The following is a 17,748-nucleotide window of genomic DNA, read 5'->3' on the forward strand; positions in this document are numbered from 1 at the left end:
ATCAGCTGACTGCCCTACCGGTCTACCCTCTATAGGTTGGTGATACAGGGAAATAGCCGATCTGTAGACCCCAAGAGATCTGTAAGTTAAACCTTTGTCCTTCTCACATGTTACTAAGAACTCCACAATTTCAGTTATAGGTGCTGAAACTGGATCACAAAGTCCCCTTCTATCACACCAGCTACACCAAGCTGTCCATGCTGATTGATACTGTTTGTGAGTTGATGCTCTACAACTGTCGAGCATGACTTGCGAAACTTCTTGCGAAAAACCTTTCGCTGTGAACTGTTTCCGCAAAGCAGCCACGCCGCTAGATGAAGGGAACTGCTCAATGGGTGGGGCTGGCCTGAATGGGGTTGAGTTAGACTGTCCTCCCACTGAGGAAGCAGGATTGGTTGTGTTATGGCTAATTCTAGTAACATGGGGTACCATATCTGTGTTGTCCATGTTGGCGCTACTACCAGAATTGTTGTTTTGTCCATCTCTACCTTTCTCAACACCTGTGCCAAGAGACAAAAGGGCGGAAATGCATATGCTTGTTCGTTCGTCCAACTCATTGAGAAGGCGTCTACCGCTATTGCCCCTGGATCTGGCTTCCACGCCACATAACGAGGAATCTGATGGTTTAGTCTGGAGGCAAAAAGGTCTATTGTTGGATGGTACTGTAGATGTCGGCACATCTGTGTGAAAATCTGGGGATGTAACATCCACTCCAGCCTGTCTACAAACACTCGTGACTGGTAATCTGCTATGCAATTGTCTATCCCTGGGACATGGTATGCAGTAAGTATGATCTCCCGTTTCATGCACCATTTCCATATTTTGATCGCTAGGTGAGAGAGGCTGGAGGTATGGGTCCCTCCTTTGTGCTTGATGTATGCTATTGCTGTAGAATTGTCTAGACGCATCATTATATGGCAATTCTTCCTGTCCACTGCAAAGGTTTGAAGGGCGAGGAAAGCTGCCAGTAATTCCAGATAATTTATGTGGTGCTCTTTTTCGGTTAGAGACCACCGTCCCCCTGTCTCGATCAACCCACAGTGGGCACCCCACCCCTGGGTTGATGCATCGGATGTTATTGTTATTTCTGGATTTGGTAACCTCACTGGTTTCCCGTTCCACTGATGGAGGCATTGAGCCCACCACTGAAGTTCCTGAATGCTCGTTTCTGACAAGGTAACCAGACTCTGGTAGGTAGGGTCCTTTTGGACAATAGGAATTAAATCTGTCTGTAACGCCCTGAAAAATATCGGTGCTGGAACTACATCTTCTGCTGTTGCCTTCATCTTCCCCAGTATGCTGGCCAACGCCTCTGCAGTTATTTGGGGTTTCTTTAACGTTTGTTTGCACAGAAGTTCTAACCGTTTTACCTTTTCCTCCGGGAGACTCAGTGTCATACTGCATGAGTCTATCATGTGTCCTAGAAAACACATCTTGTGGCATGGTATCAATTGAGATTTCTCCCAATTCACTAACAGACCCAGTTTCTCGAACAACTGTAGAATGTATTGTTTCTGGGACTGACAATCTTCTTTGGACTGAGACATCAAGAGAAGGTCGTCTAGATAAATAATCACTTTCATTGATCTCTGTCGTAAATGAGAAATGATTGGTTTCATCATTTTCGTGAATAGTCGAGGAGCCGATTTCAACCCGAATGGGAGTACTTGAAACTCCATTATTTTGTCCTCCCATTCGAACCTCAGAAATTTCTTGTCTTCGGACCCTATTGGGATCATGAAATAGGCATCCTTTAGATCGATGGAGACCATCCAATCGTCTTTCTGAATCAACTGTTTTACCATGCTCATTGATTCCATTCTGAAGTGTTCGGACTTGACGAACCGATTGAGCCGTTTCAAATTGAAAACGGGTCGAAATCCCCCAGATTTCTTGGGTATGACAAAGATCGTGGAGATGAATTGATCGGGTCGATCCTCCACTTGTCTTATTGCTCCTTTTTCCAACATATTTGTTATTTCTTTTTGAGTTAACAGTCGTTGTTTCTTGTTCATGTGAAACTGTTTTGGCACTTTTATTTGCCACGGTTGGTATACCCACTCGATTCGGTAACCTACTACAGATTGAAGAATAAAAGCATCGTTGGTCATCTTTGCCCATTCGGAAAGATAATTTTTTATCCTGCCTGCATAGTGACGCCCATAGTAGTTTACCGAATCGGGCTCTTGTTGTTGTCTGTTGGTGTCTGGAGGCTTGACATCTAGTTTTTTTGAAACTTTTTTGTCTGGTTGTAGTCCTTTCCTTTTGATTCAGAACGAAAAGAATCATAACTCTGGCCAAATCGCCCATGTCCACCAGTACTGAAGGACCTATGGTATTGCCCACGGTTGTTCCTGTTCCGACTACTGTATGAGGCGGACTTGTCTTTATTGTAGTTGAAAGATTTCCTGAAAGTATTGCCTTTATCTTTCGGAGCCATTTTTTGTTTCGTTGTACTTTGCTGACCTTTTACTACCTTTTGTGTCACTTTGTTGAGCTTGTCCTCCTCTTCGACTTTCTGGGCCCACTCATCGCCCAGGATACAGCCCATTGAAGGAGTCACATCTCTGAGGTACCCTTCCTTAATGAAGGGGTCGGCATGTCGTTGTCTGAAAATCGACACCCTTTGTATTGCTGACCCTAAAAGACTGCCCGAAGACGTCAAAAGGGTTTTCACTTCTTGAAACCCCTCAGGTGCATCTTTCATCTTTTCAACTGCTTTAATGAGCGGAATAGAGGCACGGAGCATGTCCTCCTGGATCGACCAGACTGAATTATCACTCTTCCAAGCTTCAAACTTGGTCTTCTTCATGGTCCCCCTGATGGGTTTTGGCATATCTGGGGCCTTAAAATATTCGTCAATAGACGGGTCTGGCTTTATCCCTTCCACTAACGCATCCTTCTTGCTTTGCTCAAGGACATGTGTCCTCTGTTGTTTCCACCAGTCAAGTACTTCTGACTCGAACAAGGTGCCTTTAACCTCTTCATGAGGGTTAGCTAGCTTCGAAGTAGGTTTTGGGTGGTCTCGCCCTGGGATTTTTGTCACATCATCTGCAATCCCTTCTCCTCCTTCATCATTCATGTTTTGTGCCCTTATCGATAAGACATCTTCTTGATCTGGACCCCTCTTACTCTTTGGGGAATCGGGGGCAGAAGAAAGATCTGAAGGTTGTCTTGCCCCATAATGACTATCACTGGGAGAGTCACTTGAGGATGATGAGGAGTATCTCCTTTTGCGCCCTTGTCGTCTGTGGGGTCTGGATCTTGAACTAGATCTGGAACGTGACCCCATGTCTCGCAAGGTGTCCTGTAACACACCTTTGAAAAAAACACATCTGTTTTTGTTGCATACTTTCCAGACATGACAACTGTTGTTCTGAAAAAACAGAGTCATTCGGCCTTTGAAAGGAGCTAGTCGACTTGGCTCGATGACGACGTCCAGAGCGATCTTGATCAAAAGAAAGCATATCTTTCTCTCTTGAATATTGACCACGACCCTTAGAATGGAGGCGTGGAACACTCTCATGATCACTATCACGACTCATAAAATGAAGGCGTGAAGTGTGGCCTTTTCCTTCATCACGACCCAAAGATTGGAGGCGTGAATCAGACTTGCGACCGTGGGGTAGTACTGTTCTATCCTCCCCACCATTATCGGTAAAATTATCACATTTCTTACCATCGCAAGTAATCTCAACGGATTTATCTACATTACAAAAAGATTCTGACTTATTACTGAACCTTTCATCTTCTGCTGAAGACATGATGTTTCTTGTTTCCGTCAAATAACTGGAAAAATCTTCTCTGCAAAACGCATACACCTTTTTGGCGCCCGCCGCAGTTATGAGAAGAGGTCGGAGTTCAGAGGTCAGGACAGGAAGTGGAGGTCATAAGTTTTCAAGCCTGGTGCTCCGCCGGTAGTCAGAGTAGAACGCCTATTGATTCGAGCCGTAAGAGGACGCAGTATAATCAAGTCTTTCATTTCAGTTATCGGTGGTTCCCGATCGCAGTGATATATGTGAACCAAAAAAATGCCGGGTACCAACCATGTTTTCGTCGCACGCATCGTGTAGTGCAAAGGTTATGTACACTGACAGTGTTGTGGAATCGCCATGCATGTTTCCGATGTTTCATGTTAAATATTACGTTGGAAATTCGGGTAGGCAGATTAAGTATTAGGAATATGGAAAAATCAAAGTGATTGAACGAACTGACAGCTTAAAGGCCAAAGTAGTGTAACCGGTGAAATATTTGAAGCATATTTCAACCATATATTTTGTGGCACCTTTACTTTTCCTATCTCTTTTGAAAGTTTTATTAATGTTTGTAACCCATTAGTCGGTACGTGGAATTGCTTTTACACAAGTTTTGAATTGGTTTCATGTTCATGCATTTTCCAAGTATTGAAATTATTATTATCTTCATTGTTTTATGTACAGTATGTTATATTGTGAGAAAATCTGTCCTTTAGCCCTGGGTGGGTCAGCCACACATTCCAAGTTTCTGGAAAAGTAATTACCTCCAGGCAGGAGGCCTGACTACATGTACCCTATTCATTATTCATTAGGCTCTAGCTTTTCTACAGTAGTTACTTTGTTCATTATCACCATACCCTTCTCTGTTTATTCCTAATCCCTGTGTGGTTTGCCCAGGAATGTGAGGCACTGGCCAACATCCTGTGGTTTAGCTTTCTTCAGTTCAGTTTTGTGTTAGCCACCAACGAGAGCACACCCATATGTTATGAAACTCTTTTAATTTAAAGAAAGTTTGACAGCGCTGGCTGCGCTTTGCTGCCATGCGGCCACTGACGAGGAATAAAAACAGTATATTTTCCATCTAAACTTGAAGAGCCTGTTGTCCCTGGTCACAGTAGCAAAACATAAATGGAACTGGGCTTGCCTACAACAAGAGAAAGATGACAATGGGGACTTTGTGTGGGAGTGGCTTTTTCACAAAAATAAGGTTCCGTTTTTTTCAAGCAGACCCAGTTCCATTTTTTTCAAGCAGACCCTGTGACATCTCTGAGCATAAGACAATTGCAGAAGCACTGGGGATATGAGTACATTATTGTGATCATGGATCACTTCACAAGGTTTGCATAAGTGTACACAACCAGAAATAAAGCAGGGTGTACTGCAGCTGACAAAAAAAAGTTATGCAATTTGGTTACCCTAAACGCCTTCATTGTGACCAGGGCTGCACATTCTAGAACCAACTGTTCCAGAAACTGGAGAAACTGTCAGGAGTTGATGGGTCACAAACTACCCCGTATACCACCCTCAAGGGAATGGTAATCCCGGGACATACCGTTATTTCGTTTTACCGTTTTGCATTTCCTCAAAACAAAAACAGTAAACAAACCATTGACCGTTTTGTCGTTTTACAGTTTTGTAAAACGGTCAAACGGTATTAAGATAAATACGGTTTCTCTGTTTTATAAGTTCAATAAAATTCATTACAGCATAACGATCAATGATTTTTGTTTTACAGTTTTACACAAATAACTTTGAAAAACAGCAAAACGGTCAGTATTGAATACAGACTGTTTTTTTTTATTTCAGTGTCATAGTGAGCAGTCCGTGGTGCATTTTGTGGTGCTGGGCAAGGGGATGGAGGATGACCATGCTTTACATGAAAAAGTGTTACCTCGGCATATTGCGTGGTGTGATTCCTGGCGTGACCCTGACCCCCTTCAGGCTCACGCGATTCAGTTGGTGGGGCTTAAGAGTTGCAAGCAAAAAATAATGGCGCTGAAAAACTCTGAGGGAGGACATTACTTTTACAATGGAATACGTTTGAAGAAGTTGCAGATATTTAAAGGAAATTGGAGTTCGGCGCGGCTCTTCAATAGCCAGTTCGAAAACTATGTCGTACGTTGAGAACGAAATGTGCGGAGGGTAATTTGGGTCCCAGGCAATGACTCGATCCCATGAGGACGCATTAACATTCCTAGGTGCATTAATTGCCGAACCTAAATCAGAAAATGGTCGACAGGACTATTGACCGTTTTTCATTGTCATGTTCTTGTAAAACAACACGCTTAAATGAAGCAACTAACCGTTTATCGCTTTCAACAATTAAGAAAAACAACAAAAAGGTCATTGGTTTTTGTGACCTAATACCGTTTGACCGTTTTACAAAATTGTAAAACGAAAAAAACGGTCAACAATGCGTTTACTGTTTTTGTTTTTGAGGAAATCCATAACGGTAAAACGAAATAACGGTATGTCCCGGGATTAATGGTCTTGTGGAGCATTGCAACAGAACTCTGTTGTTCATGCCCCGTATGATGTCCGAAGAGAGACAGGAAGCAGCATGTGAATAAGGTAGTTTGTGCCTATAATACCACGTGGCATGACTCCACTGGCTATTCTACCCTCTACCCCCTGTTTGGAAAGCCACGGCATCTCCCAATTGACCTGGCATTTGCTTTTGAGGATCAACCTGGCAAAAGTGAAGAAGCATGGTGAATATGTGCAAAGATGGAAGAGTCGCATGGCGGAGGTGTATAGCCTTACACGCAGTGATGAAGAAAAGTCACCAGCAAAGAAGAAGCACAACTATGACAAGTGAAGAACTGTGTTCTTTCTGGTGGGCCTTGGAAACTGCAGCCTTACTTTGCGGACAAAGTTCACGTTGTCATTGCCAAAAGGGTACCTTTCCAGAGTATGAACTGCAACCTGAAGGAGGAGAGGGAAGAAGCGAACCAGTGTTGTCTACTGCAACCTTTTTTCCTTGTGACTTCATATCTGGTGATCTGCCAAACCGTATTGCAGAGAGAGCAAGAGCAGATTGCACTCAGTAGCGTATCCAGCTTTGGATGTCGGGGGGGGGGGGGGGGGGGGGGGGGGAGGGGGTCAGACTAGACCCCCTGCCACAGGAACATTGTACTGTTTGATTGGCGAGACCTTCACCTACTTAATGCTTGGGTACACCGGATCCAAGATGCATGCCGTTGTTAACTGTTGAAGCCAAGCAAATTGTTCCTGAATGGTCAACTCAGCAGATTTATCTTCCCTTATAACGCACTTGATGCAGCCAATCAGTTGCCCCAATGCAAAATCAGAACTACTGGCAGCTAGCACTAATATATACAAGCCAAGGAGTGTTTATTAACACCATATGGCTTGGGGACTTTTACAACGGACAAGGCTACCATGCTGTTCCTTCAAAATGACAAGTGTAGATTTGAATACCGATCCCTCTCCATCCATTCATGCCACAGCATATGAAATGACAAGGACTATCAGGAACTGCCGTGACCAACAGTGGCCATGTACATTACCGGTAGTTATGGAACTACTGTGAATTTGACAGAACTGTACTTATTACATTGGATTTGGAACATAGTGTGATCAGATTGAATGACATTAGAGGTGTGGGACAGAAGGCACCAGTATGGAGGCCATCGTCTTTCCAATTGAATCAGCTGATGTGAGCAGGAAATGACAGGAGACTGTTACCTTGTGATCCTGACGTTAACTCACAGGTGTTTATAATTATGGTAGTAGTCGTACTTTATCATACCCCAAAAGATGCAAGTTTCTTTCAAATTAATACAAATGGTTTTACTTAAAAGGCCGTTCATTATCCTTTTTCTGTCACAATTGGGCAAAGTACATGTCCTATGAAAATGTTTTCAGCCCGATCACCCTGCATTTGTAAATTAACAAACGCAAATCTTAAGGTTTTTTTTAGAATTTTTTTGCAGATCGAATTAGCTTAGGACATGGAGGTGTACAGGAAACATTTAGTTTACTGGTAAATAAAAGTACTTCTCTTGGACTTCTTCAGTGTGTGATGACACTGACTGTAGGACATGCTTGTTTTGCTATTTACATTGTAGTAAGTATTACATAAATTCATGACGGAAACAACTTATTAGATTTGCGTAATGTGCTGAAAAACCACTGTACATTCAATTGCCCCTAAACTCCGTCTGGTACTTACAGACATACTCATGTTCGTTGTGCTGAACAAAGAATGGGTCTGAAGCAACATGGAGACATTTAGAGGGAAGAACATAGGAAGAGTGGGAGCAATTGACTTGCTTGGGTACTGCTTGAAATGATGCACACGTCTATGGGATGCGGCTGCCTTAGGTGCTTGTGTGACTCGTAGCAATATCCCAGCATGCCTGGGTTATCGGTTATGGCCGTACATGTAGCATCAGATGGGCCAATCACAGGGCGCCTCGATTGGGCACCTCAATTGGCGCCTCGATTGAGCGCCTCGATTTTGCACCTTGATTGGGCTCTTCAATTTTGCTTGTAATTTGATAATTAGCATAAATCGCTTGTATTTTGATACGTACCTGATGACTTCGTGACGATGTCATAAAATTGTTCACATCTTCAGGCCAGGGTTCAAGTTCATACCAGGTTTTATTATCCCATGAACCATTTGGAAGAACTTTTGGTTTGTTTTGATTTGAGGTTCATGTCCATTTTTTGATTTCACAGGTACTTTGACCTTACGGTCGCCCCGGAAGTAAAGGTCAAGTGATTTCACGTACCAGACAACAAATATTCATCAGTTAAAGCTACAGTCCATCATTTGCAGCTATCCAAAAAGTAACTGACGTAATTATTGTTGAAAAACATACTTGGTTGAAAGATAGTAAGGGGACTAAACCCCCTGTGAAATTATTCTTTCTGGCATGCTGTCATTTTAAAGAAATCAACAAGAGAAGTCCTTTCCAACGATGCGCGTGCGGTTGTTATAATTCGTGGAATCAGTGCGCGACATCGGGTAGCTGCATTCAGCTCAGTGAGAACGTGTCTCAGATGCTGAATTCAGGTCCAATTCAAAACATGAATCAGCAACTTTTGATTTGAAGTCGAGATCCTAGAATTTTTTTTCTTGAAATATACAGCTGAAGCTGAGCTGAAAATTCATCAGGTTAGTTGTTCAGCAACCTTCTAGATTTTTGAGCACGTTTTTGTTGCTTCAAAATTACAAATGATGGACTGTACCTTTAATGATCTGTCTGATTACAAAGTGTAAACATGATTGAGCAGTTTGTTCAATAGTTCAAAGTAAAAGATGTTGGTCACTTTTTCCAACAAAAATCACTTTTAATATAATACCTTGACATTATCATGACGTTCAAGTTATATGTACACTTCGGGATCAGAGTTGATCTTTGTTAATAGTTTCTTGTTTAAACATAGATTAGAAGAGAAATCAGGAGAATTATTGTCCCGAAAACCCCCCAGAAATATTAACTCATGCAATTGTGAAATTGCAATCAGAGAGATAAAAAGGGCTATGGCCTTGCCCATTTCCAGAAACATTGTTAATATGTGAAGGTACTAATTAGGTTGTGTCATGTTGATGCTTGTGACTTACACTAGCAGTAGTAGTTGTATTTTACAAATATCCTATATTTCTCATTGTTTGGACAAGATATGTGAGCGTCTTGGTTGGAAAGGTGAAGGGGGAAGATTTGATGTTCTGCCACTTGTCCTGCAAGCCAATGGGGAGGACCCTGAATGGTTTGAACTACCAAAGGAGTGCATTCTGCAGGTCAAGCTCACTCACCCTGAGTAAGATTTTTGTTTTTATTTTCTCAAGAATAATTTAGATTTTGGCTTTTTTTAAGTGAATGACTCTTAGATTTTCTGTAAGTTAATGAAAATTCGGACCATAAAATGTACCTTATATTAACGCTCCTATTAAAAAGAGCCACTGTTGGAGTCGAGTCCTCAAATCCAAGTACAGAGTACTCTGAGTACTTTAGGGGCCGACACTGTGATGAGTCCAAGGCCAAAGCACCGAGAACGAGTACATTCAAGGCCGACTACAGGGCCAAGTCTAAGTCCAAGTCCGAGTCCGAGTACAATACCAAAAAAATACAAAAATAAATAAATAAATGAAAAAGCTAGATAGATGAATAAAAAAAACTAGAGGTTGTAGGAACAACCACACCGTGTTGGGCCATTGTTGATGTTGACGTTGATTGTTGATTGTTGATGTTGATGTTGATGTTGATTGTTGATTGTTGATGTAGATGTTGAGGGTTGAGGGTTGAGGGTTGAGGGTTGAAAAATAGCGAGTGTATTAATTATACAGAGGATAGTTAAAAAGAGTCAGGTGAGGATCTGCACATATATGCTGCTGTAGTGTGAACTTACCGAGTACAATCGTTACAAAAACCCATTAAATAGCTCATATCTCTAAAAGTAAAGGTCGCACACCATTGGCACAATATAAAATATTGCTCGCCATACCCTCTTTACCCCAATGCGCATGTTTTTAGAAAAAAACGCCCAATTTAAAAAGAAAAAGCGCCCAATTGGGCGCTTTTGCCAGCCCAATTTTGAGTATCACATGACATCATCAGAAGTCAAAAATGTGCTTGCATTAATTAAGAAGTTGTCATATAAACGTGTACAACACACTGGTAAACACTTAAAATACATTGGTCCATCAAACAGCCGTTACAAGTAGCTCAATAGTTAACATACAACAGTCGTAAAACTAGACACTCAAGAAGTGAGCACGGGGAATTCCCTTTTGTACGCAATCATCCCCATTAGCTGTACACACAGTGTACATGGCATTAAATTAACGTTTCAAGGCGTAGGCGTGTTCAATTTCAAATTGCAAGGGGGCTGCAGGACATCTCCAAGTTTACTTGTTGAAACGCAACTTTGGAAAGTTTTAGACCTAATATTAAAGTGCCATTTAAAGCACAAGTCGAGATTAAATCTGTCAGGGTTGATTTTTCAGGAATTTTCAAAGGAAAAGAGGTCTTTTCATTGTAACTTCCGGTCTGATAACGTAATCATTTTTTTTTGCACACAGGTCTTATCTGCATTAAGGTCATCATGTATATTAATTTTGAAGCAATTACCGCAAATTTCGCCACAGACATCAGCTGAAAATGCGTTTTTGACATTTTTTAACCTGTCGCTAGAGGGCGCTCGAACACTTGATGGTGTCACCGATCATTTTTTTGGAAAGCTCAACCTACTCAAAGACTAACATCGTTAAAAGCAAGTTCATATCTTTTTCCACTTTTAAATTATTAGGCACTTCCGGTTTCGACCGGAAGGAAGGGTCACGTGATTTGACGCGCACGAGAGACAATGAAGATCATGTATTATCATATCGATTCCCGCAAAATTCAAGTTCCGGTCTCTCACGGTTGATTTTATATTGAATTTCAAAGATTAAACCGTCTTCTGTGCTTGTCAACAGACATCTGGGCAAAGCATCGCAAGCCAGCTCACCCAGCAGACGGTGCGATATGGAGACTCTCCCCCTGTGACACTTTTCGTCAGTCTGACGATCCATTTTCACAACGAACTACTTTTTCAAAGTGCATTCGTGTTCTGTACAGGGTGGTAAAAAAAAAAGGACACCCACTTTTGACAGCAATTTTCACCTATTTTTAAAAATTATTTTTATTTGTCGATTAGTAGCTATTAAAGTACTGGCCTTTAAGCAAATGTGACGAAAAAATTGTTGCATTTGCACATTTTGTCATTGAGCTATGCTAATTTGAACATTTCATGTGCAAAACATGTTTGTCCATGGAGGTATACGTTCCCTTCGCTTGACTGAGCTCAGCTATTGATGCTTTACTTGCAATGGCATAACATTTGATTGTTATGTTATGTAATGTTATGCAACAACGAAATTATGCGGACAGCTCATTGAGTAGATGATCTTAACACTGACATGAATAATTGGACAGCTTCAATAAAAGTTACCAGGGCAAAATATATTTTGGTGGGAATTTTTTTAAATTTTTGTGAACTACGAAAATGTCCAATTTACATTTACCTGTGGACAAGACTGATATTGGTGACTTGTATTCAAATTAGCATAATATCACCATTTTTGCGACTTTTACTAAGCTTTTTTCACCATGCATGGTTAAAGGCCTATACTTTACTACTATGTGAAAAAAAATATTTAAAATCAGTCCATTATTAAATTGCTGTCGAAAGTGTGTCCTTTTTTTTAACCACCCTGTACATACATTACATGTGTCGCCATTAGTTCACTGCACTTTTTTATTCATTGGCCGTTCCAGGTGCCTTTTTTTAATGCCGCGCATTAAAAGCACCATATATTGTGCATAACCGTCGGGTTTTGAACAGGGCCCCCATCGACAGGGTACCAGGGTCCCCCCCCCCACTATTTAATTTTTCACGCTTCTTCGCTACGCTCATCCGCGTGAAAAGTAGTTTGGCTATAATGCCCAACATCTGAGAAATAATTACAACAAGGGACAAAGGAATTTCTGATATGATATTTATTGAAAGCATGGGAAGAGCCAGTGTGACATTGAACTGAATCCTGTGCATCGTAGCATTGTTACATTTGGGAAATTGCTAACAAGATAAGAATGTGAGAGGCTGTACTGAGTATGCGATTTGTCTGTGGTACTTAATTAAACATGAACATTGAAATTAATTTTCGTTTTCTAAATGCACATTGTAAGCTTTTGTAGTTAATTATTGAATGGAAATTTATTAATAAATAATATTAAATTATTACGCCTGTGTTTAAATTTACACACATTAAATTCTTATACTTCTCACATTTATAAGTGAATTCTTATTTCTCATAACGAATTCTTCTAATGAGAAAATAAATGTTATTTAAAGAAAAAACATTACACACATCCTGAATTGGCATTAGTTATTTATTTTGTCTTTCGTTCTGTAATGGTCCTTCAGACCCTTCAGGCTTCGCCCGGTATTTTCTTCTTCTTTGTTTTTTTTTTTTTTACTTTACTTGCTGGCAAGTATTTTTCCAACACTCAATCTCTGATTTACACTATATTTTACATATCTATTCTTAGACACAGTTGTCTTCCACCTGCCATGGTTCATGATAACTTCTTCAGATATACCTCTTTGTGTAAGGTGTGTGGCTCCACCTGATCTTAAACTATGGAGACCGTAAGAACTGGGATTAGTTACGCCTATCTCTTTTAGAGCACTGAAAAAGATTTCTCTGCAACGAGAGTAACTGAGTGGTTTGTTCACAAGACACTTATACGATTTAGTACTTGAGTGGAAAGTCACGGGAGTGAATATAAATTTATCTTGGCCTATGTAAATATTACAACCTGATAAGTATCGTAGTAAAATGTTAAATGCAGAGAAAGGGTCTTCTACATAGGGGAGATATGTTGAGGTGCCGTCTCTGAAGATATCAGTCTTCGATCGAGGAATGACAATTTTGATGCCTTTGTTCTCTGGAAGTAAACTAATATGGCTAGCTTTGATTTGGGCCATTTCATCATATCTGAACATTATACAAATGATAAGGATACAAAACAAGCTGTTCTAATTTTTATCAAGTTGCTTCCTGGTTGGGAAAACTTTGCGGCAATTTCTTGAACCTGACTGTGTGTTATTGGATCTTTCTGGTTTGGTGGTTTGTGAAGCTGACGCCTTCCACCCAAGATAACATTCTGAACTATTGGGGAATCTACTGGGTTGGGAGATGCATTAACCATGGAGTGTACCCATTTAATTGCAGCTGCAGTGGTGATTATGGTACTGTCGGTGTTTAATCTTGTTAATACATGTGAAAGAAACCTAGTAATAATTTTGTCGTTTATAGGTAAGCTATCATTGCATTTGTTTTCTTGAAGCCATTTGAAGAACTCCCTGCATTTGTACAAATAACTGATAATTGTTCCTTCCGCTTTAGATGACATTGCCTCGTAGAAAACCTTCTCTTTGGAAACAATGTTCGGGAATTCTGTTCAAAAACTGTTCCTGAGAATGTTCTTTATCACATTTGGAAATTTTAGTTGCAGTGTCCTCAGATTTAAGTGTGGTTTCTCAGCCTTGACTTTGTTTTGTGTCGGTGTCGACGGGTCTGGGAGCAGTTGAGGCGGGTATGCTTGGGTTGGCGGTGGAATGCCAGCTTGTGCTGCCGTAACTGGGGAACGGAAGCTGCCACATCGGCCGGTTTCTGGAGTGGGGATCTGTGTACCCGATGGCCGGATTGGTTCTGGCTCATTTTGCTTTGAATCTAGATGACATGATGTTGGACCATTCGCACTGTCTGGACCAGTGTCCTGGTTTCCCGCAAGTGAAGCAGATGTCAGAATTTGACATGCCTGAAAAGAAATAATGATTGAGAAAAGAGACAGCCATGTTCCCTCATATTTTGTCGAGGGGGTGTAAGCTTATCTATCATTATACTGGAGGGTAGGGTGGGCGGGATGTGCAAGACGAGCAGAATCTGTGTAGGATTCAGTCGTGCACACTTGGCTTGAAAGGTGATGATGGAGGAAGGTGCGGTTTATATACCCAGTTAATGCAATCTAATTGCATGAAAAGGACAGGTACAATTGAAGTTATGTGAAGAAATCTGAGCACGAGGGTTTGCCTTCTGTTGTTCAAACTATTCAAACTCTATTTATAGAGGCCAAGTGTCTGGAGAAACAAATGTGTCTACATATCAGAACAGATGTGCAAGTGCCCATTTAAAGAAATTGTAACCCCCCCCCCCCAATAAAAGTGACCGTGCTACGCCACTGACCCTATAGAGTACTGAAGTGAATACATCACGGGCACAATGTGTGTGTAAAACACATTAACCCCCTGATTCAGACCGTGAACCAACATGGGCGCGTACACCATTCGTTTGCACTACACTTTCTGGTTCTAAATGACGTCACACTTCGGTACTCACAGGACAATGATGTAAATGACCTGTGCAAGCTAGATTGCTGTCAAAATAAAAATGTAGATGAATTTGTAGCACGGTACAGGGAAAAAGCAAAGCTGTGCGACTTTCTGCCCGCGGAACTCGATGAACGCGTACTCGAGGTGTTTATCGCGTTCACTCTGTTTGAATCTTTTCAAAAAGAGCTTCTAGACAAGCTTCACGACCGAGGAACTCCTGACTGAGGGGTATGAGGCCATCGCTGCCAGCAAGCAATGCATAAAAAGCTTGGAAGACAGCGGCGCTCCTGTCGATGCCATGCGACAATCACGCAATTCTTGCTCCAACTGCAGCCTCTCCCACCAGCTGCGCAAATGCCCAGCGTACAATGATGTGTGCAAATTGTGCGGTTCAAAAGGCCATTGGGCCAAGCTCTGCCGCAAATCCTGGCATAAGCAGAATAGGAGTCCATCACGTGGCGGGCGCCACAGCGCGCCTTGCGGCAAACCGCAAGCGCGTGGCAAAAGCAACAAATCTCAGACCTGCGGTGATCCCGAGCACGTGGACCTCATGACCGATGCCTCCTTGCCTGATGATGACACGGACGAGGAACCACCTGAGAGCCTGTTCTGTGGAATCCAGATTTCCGACCTCAGCATGACACCCATCAAGCAGTATAAAGATGATGAAGCCTTCACTGTCATAAATGTCATGTGTCCTGACCTCCTGGGCGTACACCATCTATAGCTTAAGGTCGACACTGGCGCAGGTGCAAATACCTTACCTACCCGCACCGTCCAGCAAATAAATGGCGCCAATTGGAAACGTGTCACCAAACCAGTCAGAATTAAGCTCACGGCGTATATCTCAGACATCAGTGCCTAGGATCTGTCCAAATCATGTACCGGTACAAAAGTTCTCCCTGGTCCTGACAGCTGTTTTACATCGTAGACGTACCAGGCCTGCCACTATGCCAGCAGCTGAAAATTGTCACAATCCACAGCACTGGTCCCTGACCTATCTCACACCAACCAGCCTCTTACACCTAGCCCACTGATCAACTCTATTGATGATCTCAAGCGTCGCTTTCCGAAGCAATTCGACACATTTGGAAACTTCCATGTGAAGGCCAGATGCTAAGCCCAGCATCGATGCACCTTGTAAGTGCAGTATCTAGTGCTCAGTGCAGCCGAACCGCCAAACCGAACTAAAAATAGCTTAACTAATTGGCCTTCCGAACCAAACCCAAACCGAACCGAACCGAAATGTCAGTTCGGAAAGTATTTGTTGATTGCGCTAGGAATGCTAATGTTTGCAGTGAAAGGGCAAATTAAAGCGCACGGATGATTGAATTCACCGTGTTGACAAGTCATCGCATTCATCTTCATTATTTGCGGTGTTCTAGCAAGGCATACAATAGGATATCTGGCCGATACACTTTGAAACAATCGTACGCACCTTGCGATTTGTCAATGAAAAGTGTGCTCTTTGCATGTAATTCATCCAGCGGGGCCGATCTCTATCCTAGCCCTGCCATGTATGCCCGTGTTCTAGCGTGACGTAGTACGTTTGGACCAAACCATTTGCGGTGAAGGGTGTGCTTTCCTCGGCACAATTTACCAACATTTTCACCGTGTCAAAATTACAAATAATACTTTTTATGGAGTCTGAAACCTTTCCCTTGTTCAGAATAAGTTCTTAATCGTCGCAATATATATTTTTTCATAAAGAATTTATACGAAAAACAATGCAATCTCCCAAAAGAGGGTGAAACACCCCTTTACAAAATCTATGGATCCGTCCACAGAATGAGAATTTGATGAAAGTCTTGAATTGAACAGTTATTATTTTTTACAGTAGCTTCTTGTCAGCTTGTTTCTAAAAATAATTATGATTTCATAAGCTCGGCACAATAAAAGGACCTGTTTGTTCTTAGAACAAAACTAATCAGCAATTATTGCCACGAAGCAATTTTTAGTGCTCAGGGCATGCTCAGACGGGACTCTTTTTTTGGACATCTTTTTGACTTTCTTTCGAGTATAAGAAGATATAAACTGTAAGAACATACTGTCTGTAGGTAAGGCAATATTGGAAGACAATAATAGAACTCATCGAGGGCCTTGAATTGAACATTATTGTGTCAACTTGTGTTTATTCTTCTGAGACGAGACTCGGAGAACAATTAAAGCGTTAAAAACTTGTTATATAGACCCAGTCCTGTCCGCCAAATATAGACGTGAAATGAGCTTCAAAGTGGGCTATCATGAATTTTAGAAGGGCCCATAAATAGGCACGTACAGGGAAAATACAACATTTGCAAACATCAAAACACGAAATGATCAAATTATCACGCAATACCTTACTGAATTGTTACGTCTAAAGCATCCTGTAAAATCCTGGCTCCTGGTGTGCAGACATTTTCAAGAAAATAAATGTATTTTTCCAATGCAGGTTGGCCGACCAGGGTTGGAGAAAACCTTTTTTCCCCAAAAAAACTACTCCTAAATTTTCATATTTAGTTATTCCGCATTTTCTGTGCAATTGATTACACACCTGTGAAAGGGTGCAAGCCTGCTAGACTGATTCTCTGACCTTACAATTCCCCAAAGTCTATAAATTGCTCCGTTTCATCTTTAGTGGGGTCAGGGAACCAAACTACAAGAACATGATTGGTTTTCTTGGTTTTTCCAGCATTTACAAGCCCAAAACGTCAGTGCAACATTATTTTTTATAACATACCAATCCTTTACATCCATTCATTTCTGAAAATTGCTGCAAAAGCAATTGTTGTTCATTCCCTATAAGGTCAAGCGCATAAACTTCTTCGGCTCTGTGTATTCAGACATTGGCATCTGACCAGATCCTGCATGTTTAGAAGACATCTATGCAATCCCCATCCCCAAGACAAGGAAGACCTTCAGAAGTTTCTGGGGCTGGTGACATATGTCTCTACATACATACCCAACTTCGATGACAAAGCCGCACCACTGCGGGACCTTCTTCGGAAAAACGTCCCTTATCTCTGGCAAGAAGACCACCAACCAGCGTTTAATAGTGAGAAATACTCGATCTCAGCAGACTCGTGTCTCCAGTACTACGACC

The 17,748-nt window shown here is 41.6% G+C and overlaps 1 protein-coding gene across 3 annotated transcripts in view; it reads left to right on the forward strand.

Annotated features, from left to right (window-relative positions):
- LOC119723812 (nitric oxide synthase, brain-like) overlaps window positions 1-17,748 on the forward strand; it is a 160,540-nt gene that overhangs the window by 62,075 nt on the left and 80,717 nt on the right. For all 3 annotated transcript variants that reach the window (XM_038194687.1, XM_038194689.1, XM_038194688.1), the window contains one exon: window positions 9,409-9,548. In XM_038194687.1, the coding sequence (XP_038050615.1) occupies window positions 9,409-9,548 (140 nt within the window). The remainder of the gene's footprint in view (window positions 1-9,408; window positions 9,549-17,748) is intronic.

This window comes from Patiria miniata, unplaced genomic scaffold (genome assembly GCF_015706575.1).
Source record: "Patiria miniata isolate m_02_andy unplaced genomic scaffold, ASM1570657v1 HiC_scaffold_17, whole genome shotgun sequence".
Classification (NCBI taxonomy): Eukaryota; Metazoa; Echinodermata; class Asteroidea; order Valvatida; family Asterinidae; genus Patiria; species Patiria miniata.